Source organism: Terrapene carolina, unplaced genomic scaffold (genome assembly GCF_002925995.2).
Source record: "Terrapene carolina triunguis isolate 2854851 unplaced genomic scaffold, T_m_triunguis-2.0 Scaffold97, whole genome shotgun sequence".
Classification (NCBI taxonomy): domain Eukaryota; kingdom Metazoa; phylum Chordata; order Testudines; family Emydidae; genus Terrapene; species Terrapene triunguis.
This window is the reverse complement of record NW_020664448.1, coordinates 16,207,956-16,223,719: the sequence shown is the minus strand read 5'-3', so window position 1 is coordinate 16,223,719 and position 15,764 is coordinate 16,207,956. Positions and strand designations below refer to the sequence as shown.

Sequence of the window (15,764 nt, the reverse complement as noted above, 5' to 3'; positions counted from 1 at the left end):
GACAAGGTAAGGAAACTGTTTCTGTGCTTGTTTCATTTAAATTAGGACGGTTAAAAGCAGCATTGAAACTTTACTATGCAGAAGAAAAAAGTTGTATTAAGTCAATGTTCAGTTGTAAACTTTTGAAAGAACAGTAACGTTTTGTTCAGAGTTATGAACAACCTCCATTCCCTAGGTGTTTGTAACTCTGAGGTTCTACTGTATATTCAAGAGTTCCATGGTAATTAGGCTTAATTTGCCATTTGAAAGAAATGCCATGATGCTGACATGAACCCCCATTTGGAACATTGTTACAAAATTGAATGAACCCCCCCCCACAGCAATTAAAAAAACCCACATGAACGAATTATGGCAGTAACTTTCTGAATTACAAAATGCCTCAGTGGATCAGTGATTTTGCCACAAAACATGTCCATATTTCTATCACCACATCATGGTCCTCTTCTGTTCGGTTTCTTTCAATTACCCGTTGTATCTGATCTTTAACTAAGATTGCAAACTCTGAGGCAGAGACTGTCTTCTTCTATATCCTGTCTAGCCCAGTGGGGCCCTGACTTGAGGCCTGTAGTTGCTACTGTAATACAATTGAGAATGTCATGCATGCTTTTCTTATAAGGCATGTTGTGGAAAATGTGCGTTCTATACTGTATTTGATACCCAATAAACGTTAAAAAGTGGCTATTTTAAACACAATGAATATAAAATACAGTTCTTTACATCAGCATAGACAAGACAAACCCTTGTAGTAGGGGTTATCACTGTTGCTCAGTCCCTAAACTTTAGAATCCATTATTCAGAGGGGTGTGGAATTAAAACCAAATCAGCTAAGAAATAGAATTAAGGACTGAAATCTTGCAGTCCAAACTCAAACAAAAGTCCCATTAACTTTACAGGCTAGGGAGCCAAGAACACTTTAGTTCTAAACCCAGATCTAACACAGTCATCTCCTTTGATACCCACTGCAATGCATGGGATATTTTACCTCAACAAAGATGGAGTAAGAACTGCAGAATTGGACACTAGGTGGCAAGTAATAAAGTTTGGCATTTCCAGTACTCTGTTACACACACCTCAATACCACGTCATCTCAGGATGGAATCTGGCCATCTCTGTTTCTAGTGTCTATGCAGTTCAGTGTTTCATCGCTGTAAGCACACTCCTATTGTTTAAATGGTCTCAGCTTCAACTGCTGCTTCTGGTAATCCATTCTGCATGCTAATTACCTGATGGATTTCACTTTTCCATAATTCGTAGTTAAGTGGTTTTATAAATATTCAAACTCTAGATGGTGCCTTTTGTGATACGAGGTTAACTGTACTGTATGTAAACAGTCTGCAAACTGGTTTATCCTCTCTGGTGAACTGGTAGGACCCCAAACCCAGTCCATTCATTGAGAAAGGCAGTGTCCTGTGTTCGGTGCGGCTTGAATTGGAGGTGGGGATAGAGGGCAGCTGTCCTGTGCTACAACCGTCAAAAGAGGAGCGTGCAGGAGCAATCAGCATGAAGAATCTATAAGTCTTTGACGAACCTTATCTTCGTTGCTTGCGCTTGTATTGCAACTTGGGAGCAGATCTGTTAAAACTAAACAAAAGCAAATGCTCGTTACAATAAAATTCCAACACAAGCGAATATTCCTGCTTTCCTTACAACAAAATAGCAGCCGTGGAGATTTAAAAAACACAAACCTGCAACCTATTTTCACCTTTGCTTTGTACTATAGCTAGGCTAGTGTGTGGCTTTATACAGGGACATACATAAAGGGCACCCTCTTAGTGGCACTACCTGTCAAACGCTGAGCCTGAGGAGCGCCTTACAGCTTCCTTTTGGAAATGCAGAACCCAGAGCTAGCGTAGAACCACGAGCTGGTGCATAGGGTTCTGGAGCCATCCCCCAGGCATATCTCTACTTCTGGTGTGGTCAGTAGTGCTATGATTCTGGCTGTTCCAGTCCTCTGAGGTGTGCCAAAGTGGGAAAGAAATCTTCTTGGTGCCTTTCTTGTTCTTGTGCAAACGAGCTGGAATCTGTACCTACATTTGTAAAATCTTTTATTAAATCATGCTAATATCACTAGAGGCAGGCGAAAATGTGGGGGCAGTTAAATGCAACCTTTAGTCCTCTTAGTGCAGATCAAAGGCCACAATCATCACAGTCAACCTTCATACAGAACGTATACAAATGAGAGCTGACTGGTGAACCATACATCCATTTCATGACAACTTTTGAGTTTCAACATTTGTTTTCATTCCACACAACAAAAACCTCTCGAACATTTTCACAAAACAGAATCAACTTGAAAGATCAGTTTTCAGATTCAAAAGGTCAGGTTTTCAATAAGTTATTCCCTCTCAGCGACTGGAGAGTCTACCATGAACCTCAGAAACTTTCCTGTCGAAATCGATACATTTTAGCTTTGACAAAACAACACATTTCAGCAACAAACATTTAGTCATCAGTGTTCTGACCAACTCTAATAAAAACATTCCTGTCATTAGGGCATCTTGGATTTTTTATTTTATTTTGCAAGTGTTTTTTTTCTCTCCCCATCATAGTGGTACAGAAATTCATCATTGTGTTTATGTGGTGGAGGGAATGACTTAGAATTAAAATTTTTATTAAGATGATGTTTAAAAAAAATGAACGGTACAGAGTTTAAGCATAGAAGTTTCTGGTTACCAGGGAATAACGTACAGATTATCGAGGGGTGTGAAATTCAGTTTAAGATCAGGTGGCATAAGGAATACATAATCTGCAATATCCCCGATTGGGGGTAAAAAGGTTGATGGGTCAAAGTACAGACATTGAGATATGAGGGTATGAAGTTCATAGAGTGGCTATGTTCGGGTGTGGAGTATAATGAGTGGATATGATGATGAGGATGGATTGACCCTCATTTGGTGAGATTTAATGTTCAGGGAGTTTATGGTTCCAGTTCATATGATCCAACGGAGAAAGTCTCTCGGTCCCTTTCTCGTAGTTGAAGAACGATGTCGCTCCGGCTCACACCTCCTGGTACTGTCGGTGGCCAGTGATGTGTTCAACGTAGATGTCCCTGGACCATCGGATGGTGTCTGAGACCATGAGGCGCCGCATGAGCCGTGCATAGCGTTGACCGATCCCGCAGGTCTGCAGCACACGCGTGTTGCAGGGGTCCCAGGTGCCCAGGGCTCCGACGATCAGGGCATCCATCTGCACCTCGTAGCCCTTCACTCTCAGGGTGTCGGCCAGGGGGGCGTACTTTTCCAGCTTATGAGCTCGGGCTTCACGAAACGCCGGGGTCCTGTTCTCAAAGGAGACCATGACGTCGACAAGGATGATCTTTTTCTGGGCCTCGTCGGTGACGACGCTGTCAGGTCGTAGCTGGCTGTTGGTACCGGGGATGGTGGGGAGGGAGTGACTTAGAATACTACATCATGAACATTTCTCTTAAGCTGATGCTTCCTCCATTATATTAGGCAGAAGAGACAGTATCATTACTGTGCTGAAAAATAATTTAAATATCCCCTACCTTGGAAACTGTTCTTTGACTTAATCTGAATCTGCAGTTTCCTCCTATCTGAGCTAAATATGGTCAGAGTTCCCAGCCATTCCCACCTCTGCATAGAGAGGCTATATCTCTTTCTCCATGTACAACATGACTGGCAATTTCCTTCAAAGAGATTTGGAATCACAATGAACACCATAAAGTGGTAAGAGCATTATCTGAAGCCAGGTTATCTTTCTGTAGAAAGAGCAGGATCCGAGTGAATGCACTTACATATAAAATATGCTACCCTCATTACCATTGTATCTGAACATTTATTCTCGTATTACCATGATCGCTCAATAGAATTAACCATGTCTGGGCAGGGGATGAACTATTATGGGTTACGATGGCCTATTGCACGATCTGATACCCACTGCAGTATGACGACGATGGATACCAGTCGTAATATACTATCTACTGCCAAAAGGCAAGGGGTTGCTGCTGTGTAGCAATGTAGCCCCACGTCTGCCAGCTTAAGTGCTCTATTCTGGATTCTGACTCACCCTATGATCTTGGTGAAATCACTTAGGGCCAAATTTTCCCATCTCCTCTGTGACCAATTAAGGCCCCACTGCAGTGGAACTGGAGTGGTCCCTCTGCATGTGGTGATGGTCATGAAGGAGTTGTAGACATAGGTGCTGGAACTAGGGATGTGGTGGTGGTGGGGGGATGCTGCCACACCCCCTGGCTTGAAGTGGTTTCCATTATATACAAGGTTTACAGTTTGGTTCATCGACTCTCAGCACCCCCATTATACAAATTGTTCCAGCTTGTAGATTGCAAACCCAGAAGTGACCGCTGTGATCATCTAGTCTGACCACCTGTTTAACTCAGGCCATAGAACCTCCCTGAATTAATTCCTGTTTGAACTAGAGTATATCCTTTAGAAACATATCCAATTGTGATTTAAAAACTGCCAGTCATACGACCATTGGTAAATTGTTCCAACTACCTTCTCTGTTAAAAATGTGTGCCTTATTTCCTGTGTGAGGCCATGCGTACACTACAGGGCCTTCGGCAGCATAGCTATGTCTGCGGAGCCCCCTAGTGTAGATGCAGTGTATAGCAACAGAAGGAGGAGATCTGATGGTACAGGAATACCACCTCCCCTAACGATGTTAGCTATGCTGACAGAATCCCTCTAGCTGTATCTACACTGGGGGATTTATCAGCATACCTATGTTAGTCAGAAATGTGTTTTTTTCATATCCCTGGCTGTCATAACCATGCTGCTATAAGTTTTAACTGTAGATCTTAGGGATCCTTTGGTGTAGAGCACTACCCTTAAGGGGCTCCCTCCACCCCAGAACAGGGGAGGTTTGGACAGGGAGCATGAGCGAAGTGTAGCTGGCTTGGTGGCTTATACATAAACAGTTTCCCTTGCCACAAAGAGCAGACAGCCAGCAATAACAGGGGCTCTGCTGCTACCCTGCCACTAAAAGGAGTCCCTTCCCCAATACCACCCCCATCGGATCTCGTGAGTGTGAGAGAGAGAGAGAAGGGGGAGGATTAACTTCTATGCACCTCTGTCCCTCTAGTCTGAAGACTACCAGCCTTTCATGCTGTTCTTGAAAACAAAATCATGACACCACTAACTTCCCCATCTCATCTTAGTTCTATCTCTAAATGCAAACACATTGTACAGTGACTGTACACTTTACTACTTTGTGATTGATCCAAAGGACTAAGAACTCAATAACCAACTGCTGCTACCACCACTTCTGCTAGGCTTAAAGCTGATGAGAGATGAAGCCAGGAAGGGCTAACACAGATCTAAAAGCCATTTCTGGCTCTAGCCCTTTGCCACAGGCTAGGCCCATACCCACAAACCATGCAGGAGAGCTAAGACAGGCACATGAGTTCCTTAGTTTTTCCTTACCATCAGTTCAAATTACCCAAGCAATATTATTGCACAAACACCATATTAATTGGAAGTGACGTTTCTCAAAAGCAAGTGCCTAAGCTGTAGATGGAAAATTTGCATCTCTGCTTATATATTTTGCAGGCACAGTTTAGGCATCTATTTTTGAAAATTTGGTCCATTATGACAAACAAATAAAAATACTACAATAGCTTTCAACAACATAACCCTCCTGAGGGGTTATTTGAAGTTATAAGAATCATATAAGCAGACTGTATTGTTAGGTATAAGCTAGTCAATTTTCTTATACAGCACATTTAAGTCTTTGCACACAAGAATTCTAAGGCTTCTATTTGCTTAGATACAGAATTTCATAATATAAGAAACAATTTTTCTTCTTATTCAGGCCTATGTTAATGGATACACCATTTAAACACAACAAGCAGCTCAACTTTACCTTGTAGTTCTGTTGTAGTCCTTTCTGGTTCTTCTGTAATTTTCTCATCAGGCTTCTCTTTCACAGTTGCTGGCTTCCCATCTACTGTATCTGTTATCTTAATCGTACCAAGGTTTGGCAACAGATGGATTATGTCACACTTCCCAGGGCCTGCAATATTCTCCAGCACTTTGAGGCACTTGTATGATTTAAGCTCACTTACGTTTTCCTCAAGGAAGAGGAGGTAGAGGCTTAAATCATCATAATTTGACTTGAGTTTCAGAACATCAAACGTTGGCAGAATTTCATATACTCTAAGAACGTCTGAGCTTCGCCTGAATGGGACGAGCATGGCATACATTACAAGAGGCATCACCAAAAGATACACAAATAAGTTAATGTAACTGAGTAGCTGGAAGACGCCAACAGCAATAAGCTTACATTGAACTAGTTCTGGAACTGTTGTGTCATTCTTTAAGATTCCAGTTTTGATGGTGCACAAAAACTCATCAGTCATAGAGGAGAGATTGATATAATAGCCCAGATAGAGGCATGCAAACAGGATAATTGCTAATGTTAGTAAACGGCAAATAACATATTTGATTATTAAGTTTTTGGAGTTTCTTTTTGTCTTCAGGTATTGTTCCACAATGGGGTATTTAAAGTGGCTTTCAGATATCTCCCACAAACTGGAAAAAGAAAAAAAAAAAAACGTAGACCAATCATTGCAGGAATCATTTTGTCATATTAAATAAGCCGAACATTTTGACACACACAAACAAAAGGCCTGATTCTGATCTCACTGACACTGTTGTAAATCAGGAGTTACTCTACTGAAATCAATGAAGTAACACTTGTGCAAAACAGACGTAATGGCAATCTCAAGACCAGAATTCCGGTACATTCATTAGTACTGAATATAACTGTTTACAAGACAAGTATGAGGGTCAACAGGAAAAATGCCCAAGCCTCAGACAGAATAAGTAAAATACTAAAAAGAAATTTTTAAATGCAACTCAAGCACTGATACTCAAATCCAACTTAAGAGACAAAGCAGAAACAGCTGCAACATGTCTTACATTAAAATGAGAATGGCATTTTACGTGCCAGGACCTAACTTCAGAGATCCATGCCAACTCACTATTAAAGAAACAATTTTTCAATTCTTATGAAGAAAGAGAAGAGGAGAAATTGCTGCACTGTCTAGGGAGACTGTGAAACTGAGGTTGGTTAGAACAGTGCAGCAACTAATCCAAGAGAGGGAGACTGGAAAAGACAAATATTTTAAAAAGAAAAAAAAAAAGAAAAGAAAAAGGGGTCTTTGCAGAGACAACTCTGAGAACAACAGAGTGGCAGGGGAGCTCAGTAATGGCCTTTCACATCAAAGGATGTGAAAAATAACTGTACTGGTAGGTAAGGAATACAGCCACCTGCACTTCCTAATGCTGTTTTAGGCAAGACTGACATCCATTGTAGCAAAGGAAACACAGAGCCACCTTAGGCCGGGGCTGGTCTACAAAGGGAGAGGAAGACAACCTGATTTTCAAGTATTTTGTTTGAAAAAAGTAGCTATTTGTAAGTTCTAACTCCACACACACATTTTATTATCGATTTGGGATCTTACATTTTTAATCACAGTTCTAAAAAAACATGTCAGCTCATCTTTAAAATGGCTGGTATAAATTTACAGTATGTGTCTGTGATTTACAAGTGTTCCAAACATATTATACTTATTAAAGGCTAAAAGAAATAAAGACCAAAAATACCAAGCTACAGCACCTTACCTTTGTGTCAAGTTTTCATTAACAGCTGGAGGCAGGCTACTGGGGTCTCTAGTGTCGCCACTGTGAAAGCTATTAGCTGCTTTGATTGCCCTGTTGTAGGCCTTGTCAAGTTCTTCCATAATAAATTTCAGATCTGAGCAAAGATGGGGTGCTGCAGTGAAGCGCCAGAACAAGCATGGTAGATACAACAGGATAGCAACTAGTAGCAGGATATATGGGAAAAACTGGAAGAGAAAAATAGCATTAAAAATTGTTAGATTAGAATCAATGTGTAACAAAACAAGCCAAATAAGAATATTTTCCTGGGCAAGGCACTCTGTTTTATAAAAACCCATTCTCACACTAACCAGGGTGAGTAGGAAACTTTCTTGGTGGGTTGGGAGAAGGGGGAAGCCAAAAATTGATGCAAAATTTAAGCTTTTGTTCTTTTTTAAAGAAAGAAAAAGAAACTAAACCAGGAAATAGTCCCATAGGTACAAAGAAAAGCTCCCATTAAGAACTAATGCAGAGCCATCTTCTTGAGTGTGCAGACAGACAGATCCACTGCCTCTGCTGCTGCTCAGATTTTGCCAAACAGAAGCAGAGTGAATGTAACCAAAATTCTGGACCACATTTTCACCACAGCTATTCAGAACTGTGTGGGCAAATGTGAAACTGACAAGAACAATGTCATTTGATGTGGACACAGTGGCAAAATGAGGACAGACACATGCATGGAATTAAGCAGCTTGCCGCACCTTTTATTAAACTTTAACACAAGGGAGGGGAGCTACCTGCCCATCACCCATACTCTCCTATACCAGGCATTTAATTTGATCCAGTGCAGGGGTTACAGGGCTCCTACCATATACCCTGTAACTTGGTGTAGGCTCTCCTCAGCCTACTCCCCCAACCCCCAGGACTCAGTTCTCTGAGTCCTAGCACCCTTCCCCATGGCGAGAGAGACAGAGGGGGTAGAGAGGATTGGGAGCAACAAAGTCTCACCCTATCCCATGAGCCCAAGGGCCATCACCAAAATCCCAGGACTTCTACCTCGGCGAACAGTTCATTTTATTTTTTGACTGCACTGGAAACAGGCTGCAAGTTGTGAGGAATTAACAACTCAACCCAAGAACCTCAGGTAAGTACTAAGCACCTTCCTACTTAACCCACTGTGGGTCGAAGGTGCTGTGAGGAAGGCGAAAAACTTCCTGATCCTCAGTCAATTGGCCCCCAGGAGAAAAAAATTCCTTCCTGACCCCCAAATTGGAGATCAGCGAGACCTGCAGCACCTGCCAGGCCGGGTTCCCATTCCTAGTTCAGGATGGGTAGGGTGGGCTGCTGGAACGGAGCAGAAGAGGATCCACATGGCCCCAGTTCCAAGTTGAATCCGGGGAGCTGGGAAATGTAGATCCAACCTTGGAGTTGGTCAATTGCAGGGCTCTACATATTGGTCTCTTGGTAGTAATTGTCTTATAAAGCTTTAAAACCTGGTTAAGTGTTACTACTTTCTTCCTATATAATGATGGTTATAAAACACATGTATTGTAAGCTTATAACTCTATCCACGCCAGTATAGCCTACTCAATGCATGCTCTTATCAAATGTAAATAAATCATATAATAATGGCAATACATTCTCAAGGTTGTTTGTAGTATTGCTGTAGCTGCATTGGTCCCAGGATGAGAGAAAGACAAGTTGAGGGAGGTAATGTCTTTTATTGGACCAACTTCTGTTGGTGGAGGGGACAAGTTTTTGAGCTTCACAGAGCTCTTCTTTGGGTCTTCTCGTCCCTTCCACCAATCTCACCCACTTTGTCCCTCTCAATATATTCTCAAGGCACATTTATACTAAATGTGTAATGTATAAAACAGCTATAATACCTGAAAATCCTTTCAGATGCATATATTGTCTAATTCTACCAAACATAATTATCCATCTTATTCATCCATGAACTTCTAAATTACCATGTCTTTAACTTTTAGTACAAAGCATATTCTAATGAACTCCGGGATCAGAACCCAGGGAATTGTAATTATAGTCATGATGACCAAAATTCATTTGGTTTTAAATTACAAATATTTTTTTTCCTCAACACATACATTTGAAAGTCCATGAAGAGATCATCAGCTGGTGCAAATGGACGATGTGGTTCTACTGAAGTCAACGGATCTACACAGATTTCACCAGCTGAGGATCTGGCCCAGTCAGTTGGTCACTGTGGCTAGTAGCCCTCTCTTGCATTTTCAGCAAGGATAAAGATGTTACCTGAATCTGCTTTGTCTGTATATATAAAACAAATGACCTGATGCACATACGCCTATGGAGGAAAGCTGCTTCCAACATCTAAGACAACTGTGACAAAATCCTGTGAACTGTCTCTACTCTTACTCACTCTCTTCGCACACCTTTATACATATACCTTAGGGAACAATGTCTCTCAACAGCCGGAGATGATACACACTCTGACTACAATTAACATGCCAATCAGGAAACTTGCTGTGTTCTAAAACGGTAACAGCCACATCAAAAATTTGCAAGCATTAGTCATAGTAAATAACAAATTTGTGAAGCCTTAATTGGTGATAAAAACCTGAAATTGCTGTGCTAGGTGTGGCCTGGGAAGCTTAACTACTTCAACTTCTATTGCTTGCCACTACTTCTATTGCTTGGTCCCATCACAATTAGATGTGTGCAAAGACACTGGTTCAGTTTTCCAAGTCCTCAAGAAAAACAGTGCCATAATGCACGCATTTTATAATTGGAACAGATGGGGCATGGTGCAAGGGGGACTAGCCCAGAAACAAATTAGTTTTCAAAAACTCATCATGATTATGAAGTGAAGAAGACTGAGATTTGGGTGGGAGGGGCAGTTTCTAGCCAGCAAGGACCCAGAGCTGGGCTGGAGGCCATGCTGCTTCTGCAAAGCAGCCTGGCCCTGCCCCCTCACACCCAAAAAGGGGATGGCTACCGGGGGCCCTGGCCTATAACAGTGTCAATGGCCCTTCTTAGCCAGCAGGGACTTAGCTGCCAGGCTGGACACATACCTTCACACTTCCTGGGTTGTGGAATTTATTTATTTACTTTGAAATCTTGTCCATCTGCCACTCACCAACAGCTCTCTCCACATTCATCTTCTGCCTCACAGCATCAGTTGTCCTCCCTTTCTCCCCACTGGCTCCATCACCCCTTCTTGGTTTCTCTCACCCCTCTACAGTTCCTCATCACCTCTATCTCATCCTCTTCCTCGCTCCACCTCAATCTTCTCATCATCTCAAGTCTTAATTACTGCAACATTTTTCTCTCTGACCTTGACAAATGCAATCTTGCCCCCCCATCCATTCAGAATGCAGTTGCAAATATTTTCCTAACCCACTGCTTTGACCATGTCATACCCCTCTCTTTGCATTCCTTCACTGCCTCCCTTTTCTCTATCAAATCAAACAAGCTTTTTGCCTTCACTGTCAAGGTCCTTCACCATCAATCTGCACCCCACGTATCATCTTTCATTCACTATCGAGATGTTGACTCCCACCTCTGGTGAGACAATGATGCCAGCCTCCCTTCTCCACTTATTACATTTTCAAACAAGAATCTTTGTGCTTTCTCCCAGGCTGTCCCTCATGCTTGGGAGGTGCTCCCCACGAAACCCCTCAAACCTACCTCATTATCCTCTTTCAAATCCTCCTTTGCCATGACACCTACAAAAATCCAGACCACTGGTTTGTTGAGCCTACTGCCTATCTTGCTGACCAATATCATTGCATTGTTTCTTTGTACTCCTCCATCTGTTGTCTCTTGTCTTATACCTAGATTGTAAACCCTTTTGCAGAGACTGTATTTTTGTTCTGTGTTTGTAGAGTGTGTGGCACAATGGGGTTCTGGTCCATGACTAGGGCCTCTAAGTGCTGTGCTAATTAATAATAATAATATTAATGAGAGCACAAGGGGAACCGTGCAGATGTTTGTTTTGTGTTCCAACTCTGGAAAGAAGCAGCATTTGCTCCTGTTTTATTTGGAAGCAGCAGTCTTCATTTACCAAGCATTCCATGATGTTTTCAAGGTCCGGTTCATAACCCTCTCTCCTCATCTCATTATCCTCATCAGTTTTTCTTTACGTGTGTTAACTTGTGAACAGAAGTTAATTTCCACATGAAACTTCCGAGATGAATGCACAATCAGAGAAGAAAAGATGATCTGACAGTAGAATCATAGGAGTCAGAATGGAAAGGATTTATTACATTATCCAGATCATCTAACCAATATTTAAATAACCTTATTTACACTGCCATACCAATCTTTTAAAAATAGCAGCGGGCAAAATAAGTCCACACACACACACAAAATTCATGACAGTTGTACATGGTGTGACAAAGTTCCTCCTCTATCTTGGTGGGTCCCACGCTTATTGGCGGATTTTCTTGCCTCAGAGATTCACCATGTGGGTTGGGGAACAGCCCAGAGACCTTCCCCTCTGGAAGAACCCACAGTCCAGGTCAATTGGGAGGTTTGGGGGGGAACCCGGGCCCGCCCTCTACTCCAGGTTCCAGCCCAGGGCCCTGTGGACTTCAGCTGTCTATAGTGCCTCCTGTAACAGCTGCATGACAGCTACAACTCCCTGGGCTACTTCTCCATGGCCTCCTCCAAACACCTTCCTTATTCTCACCACAGGACCTTCCTCCTGGTGTGTGATAACGCTTGTGCTCCTCAGTCCTCCAGCAGCACACCCTCTCACTCTCAGCTCCTTGCACCTCTTGCTCCCAGCTCCTCACACTCACACCACAAACTGAAGTGAGCTCCTTTTAAAACCCAGGTGCCCTGATTAGCCTGCCTTAATTGATTCTAGCAGCTTCTTAATTGGCTCCAGGTGTCCTAATTAGCCTGCGTGCCTTAACTGGTTCTAGCAGGTTCCTGATTACTCTAGTGCATCCCCTGCTCTGGTCACTCAGGAAACAGAAAACTACTCATCCAGTGACCAGTATATTTGCCCTCTACCAGACTCCTGTACCCCACTGGTCTGGGTCTGTCACAATGGATAAACAACTGGTGCTTGGTGTATGGATGCATGCAATTTGCCTTTCAAAAAAATGTATTTCAATGCCTCACAATTTACAAGGTGGCAGCATTACATCAAGTAGTGGAGAGATGTCTCGGGGATAGTTTGCATTACATTAGCCATGTTTCTTGTTGGTGCTAAAGACCTATGTGGTCAAATAAATTGAAGAGTTTTACTATCCCTGAAATGAAATTCAGTTTTGCCCGAGAGTGCTTTAGTTCTAAAATTACTAGTAGGGCCTCTTTTAACAGCATTTTGTGAAGTTTATAATGCTGAATGTGAAATAGTAAATATGAATCTAGTATACTCCTGTTTATCCAAAACCCTATTATCCGAACCTCCACATTATCCAAATCCTTTCCTTGTCCCCCAGCATGAGATATGTGCTGCAGAAGGCATGTATGTCGAAAAGGAGGGGATTCGGATAATGCGGAGATTCAGGTAATAGAGTAGAGACTCCCAGCCAGGACTGCAGGAGGAGGAGGAAGAAGACAAGTCCCTGGCCATAGGAGAGGCCACCCTGCTGCTGAACAGCTCCTGTGGCAGTGCAGGTGACACCCTGCAGGCACAAAGGGGAGGTTGCGTTCCTGATGGAGCAGAGCAGAGAGCCCCCCGCCCTGGCCAGGACTGAGAAGACGACAAGCCCCCGTCTATAGGGAAGGCCAACCTGCAGCTGAATGGCTGAAGGGCACTTGCCGTCTCAATTATCCACACTCCTGATTATCCAAATAAAGTCTATCCGCCCATGCAATTCGGGTAATCTGGAGTTTACTGTACATGCAAAAGGCCCTTTGTGACATTCTATACCTTGGGGGAGCATACTGTAACTCCCATATTCCTCATTTTCATATAATTGTGATCTTACATATAAAGCATGCCTTGTAAGGTATCAGGGGAAAGGTTATGATCTGCTGAAAGTCATTTCTCTATCCATATATGTGTATCATTAATGCATAGGAAGTTATGAGAATTGTTTTGTATGGCGGTCACTAAAACATTGCCCAGCAAGGGAGCTACAATGCAATGACTCACCTGCATGAGGCCACACCAGGGGAATTGCTCAACTTTACTTGGAGAGACTCAGCAATGCCCCCCAGACATGCCTGGACTTGTGCTCCCCAAGCACATGGACTGAGGGTATAAAACAGACAGAGTGGACACATACTGGGCCCTTCTCCTGCCACCACCTATGCTGCAAGCAACCAAGACCCCGAGAAGAAGACAAGACTCCAACACAGGAGATTGGCCCAGGTTTAAGGAACAAACCTGTATATTAAGGACTGCAATATCCAGTGGAGTGAGAAAAACTGCTTAATCTAGTTGCTGCCCAGTCTAATAGGGTTGAGTTTAGACTGTGTGCTTATATTTTATTTTCTTTGGTAACCACTCTGACTTTTTATGCTTTGACTTATAATCACTTAAAATCTATCTTTATAGTTAATAAATGTTTGTTTATTCTATCTGGAGCAGTGCATTTGGTTTGAAGCGTGACAGAGACTCCCCTTGGGATAACAAGGCTGGTACATATCAATTTCTTTGTTAAATTGACGAACTCATATAAGCCTGCAGCGTCCAGTGGGCATAACTGGACACTGCAAGACGGAGGTTCCTAGGGTTGTGTCCTGGACTGGAGATATTGGCTAGTGTCATTTGGCTGCAAGTAGCTGGGAAAAGCTTACATGCCAGAGGCTGTGCGTGAACAGCCCAGGAGTGGGGGTTCTCACAGCAGAGCAGGGTTGGAGTGACCTAGCAGATCGGTCTAGATAACACCAGAGGGGAATGTCACACCCTTCCTTAGTGATTAGGACTGAGATAACAGAAGCCATTTGTAGGAAACGTTCAGATTCTGAACATCACCAGTTAAAGCTTATCTACATGTGTCAATATGCGATTGGAACGATCAGGGCCCAGATACCCCAATAGAAGAACAGAAGGTTCAAACCCCAAAAATGAGCAGTTGAACCAACTGACTGCATATGGTATTATCGTGCCATAAAAGTATAATGAGAAAGGTCTTTTATGAAAACTTCTAATGTTCTGAACTGGATGGTCATTATGAGATATGTATGTGTCACACAGTGTCTATCTCGGACTGTGGTTATAAATTTATGTATGCAGAAAACTGTTCATAACCTGTACTACAACTTCAAGTACACCTCATGGCAGGGAGGGGTACCTCACAAGCCAGTTGTTTACACAAAATCAATTTCAAATACCCATCCATTGTCAAGCCCAGGAGAAAACAATGATGAATTATTAGACACACCCAGCCTAGATTATCCCCAACTCTGAATAAACATGAGTCACCATGACAGGAAAGGAAAAAGAAAAGTACAAGAAGAAGAGCTCAAAGGACTGAAACAGGAGGAGAGTAGGGGAGCCAAGAGCTTGGTCTACACTAGAAAATTAAGTTGGCTTAACTATGTCACTCAGGGGTGTGAAAAATCCACACTCCTGAGTGGTGTAGTTAAACCAACCTAACTCCAGTGTAGATAGCACTAGGCAATGGAAGAATTCTTCTGTCCAGCAAGCTACCACCTCTCAGGGAGGTGGATTACCCATGCAAATGGGAAAACACAGCAGAAGCTGTGCCGCTGTAGCATTTCAAGCATAGAGAAACCCTAAGGAGTGTGCTTCCCTTTCTCTGGGTCTTTGGCAGCTGCTCAGTGCAAATGCTGTGTGATTGTTACTCTGGGTGTCTGGGATGGGCATCTTGGGATATGACGGGTGGAACTGGGAGCAAACATTCCATATACATAGCATGTTCACATCCAAGCCGAGCAATATTTCTGCCTGACAAGCCAGTGGAAGTTAAGGATGCTAGAAGCAACATTAACTGTCACTCTGTGCTAACTATTCCCTCGGATAAGGGTGCAGGTGGCTAGCTCCTAAAGTAGCCCCTTTTCCAGGAGACAAGCAGAGTCCAAGGAAACAAGGTGGATAAAGTAAAACAGATGCACCTGGCTCCATGTGGCTGGAACTAGTTTTCCTGGTGGATCCTTGAGCTCTGCAATGTTTGGAGAACACTCCCTTTGATCCCTCTGGGAAACTACAAATCCCTCACACTTCTGAACAAGGCAGCTGCCAGTAATTCCCAAAGGTGAATTTTCTGAGTCCTTGTTCTC

General features: G+C 42.8%; 1 protein-coding gene across 2 annotated transcripts in view; it reads right to left on the bottom strand.

The window, feature by feature from the left end:
- Positions 1–172: 172 nt before the first annotated feature.
- PANX1 (pannexin 1) overlaps positions 173–15,764 on the bottom strand; it is a 44,994-nt gene continuing 29,402 nt past the window's right edge. Inside the window, exons 3-5 of one of the 2 annotated variants that reach the window (XM_026651651.2) lie at positions 7,605–7,828; positions 5,842–6,509; positions 173–1,581 (exon numbers count right to left, since the gene is read on the bottom strand). In XM_026651651.2, coding sequence (XP_026507436.1) covers positions 1,496–1,581; positions 5,842–6,509; positions 7,605–7,828 — 978 coding nt within the window. In that variant the 3' untranslated portion in view covers positions 173–1,495. Of the gene's footprint in view, positions 1,582–3,442; positions 3,479–5,841; positions 6,510–7,604; positions 7,829–15,764 lie in introns of those variants that run through there. The other variant, XM_024208678.3, reaches the window with a different exon arrangement.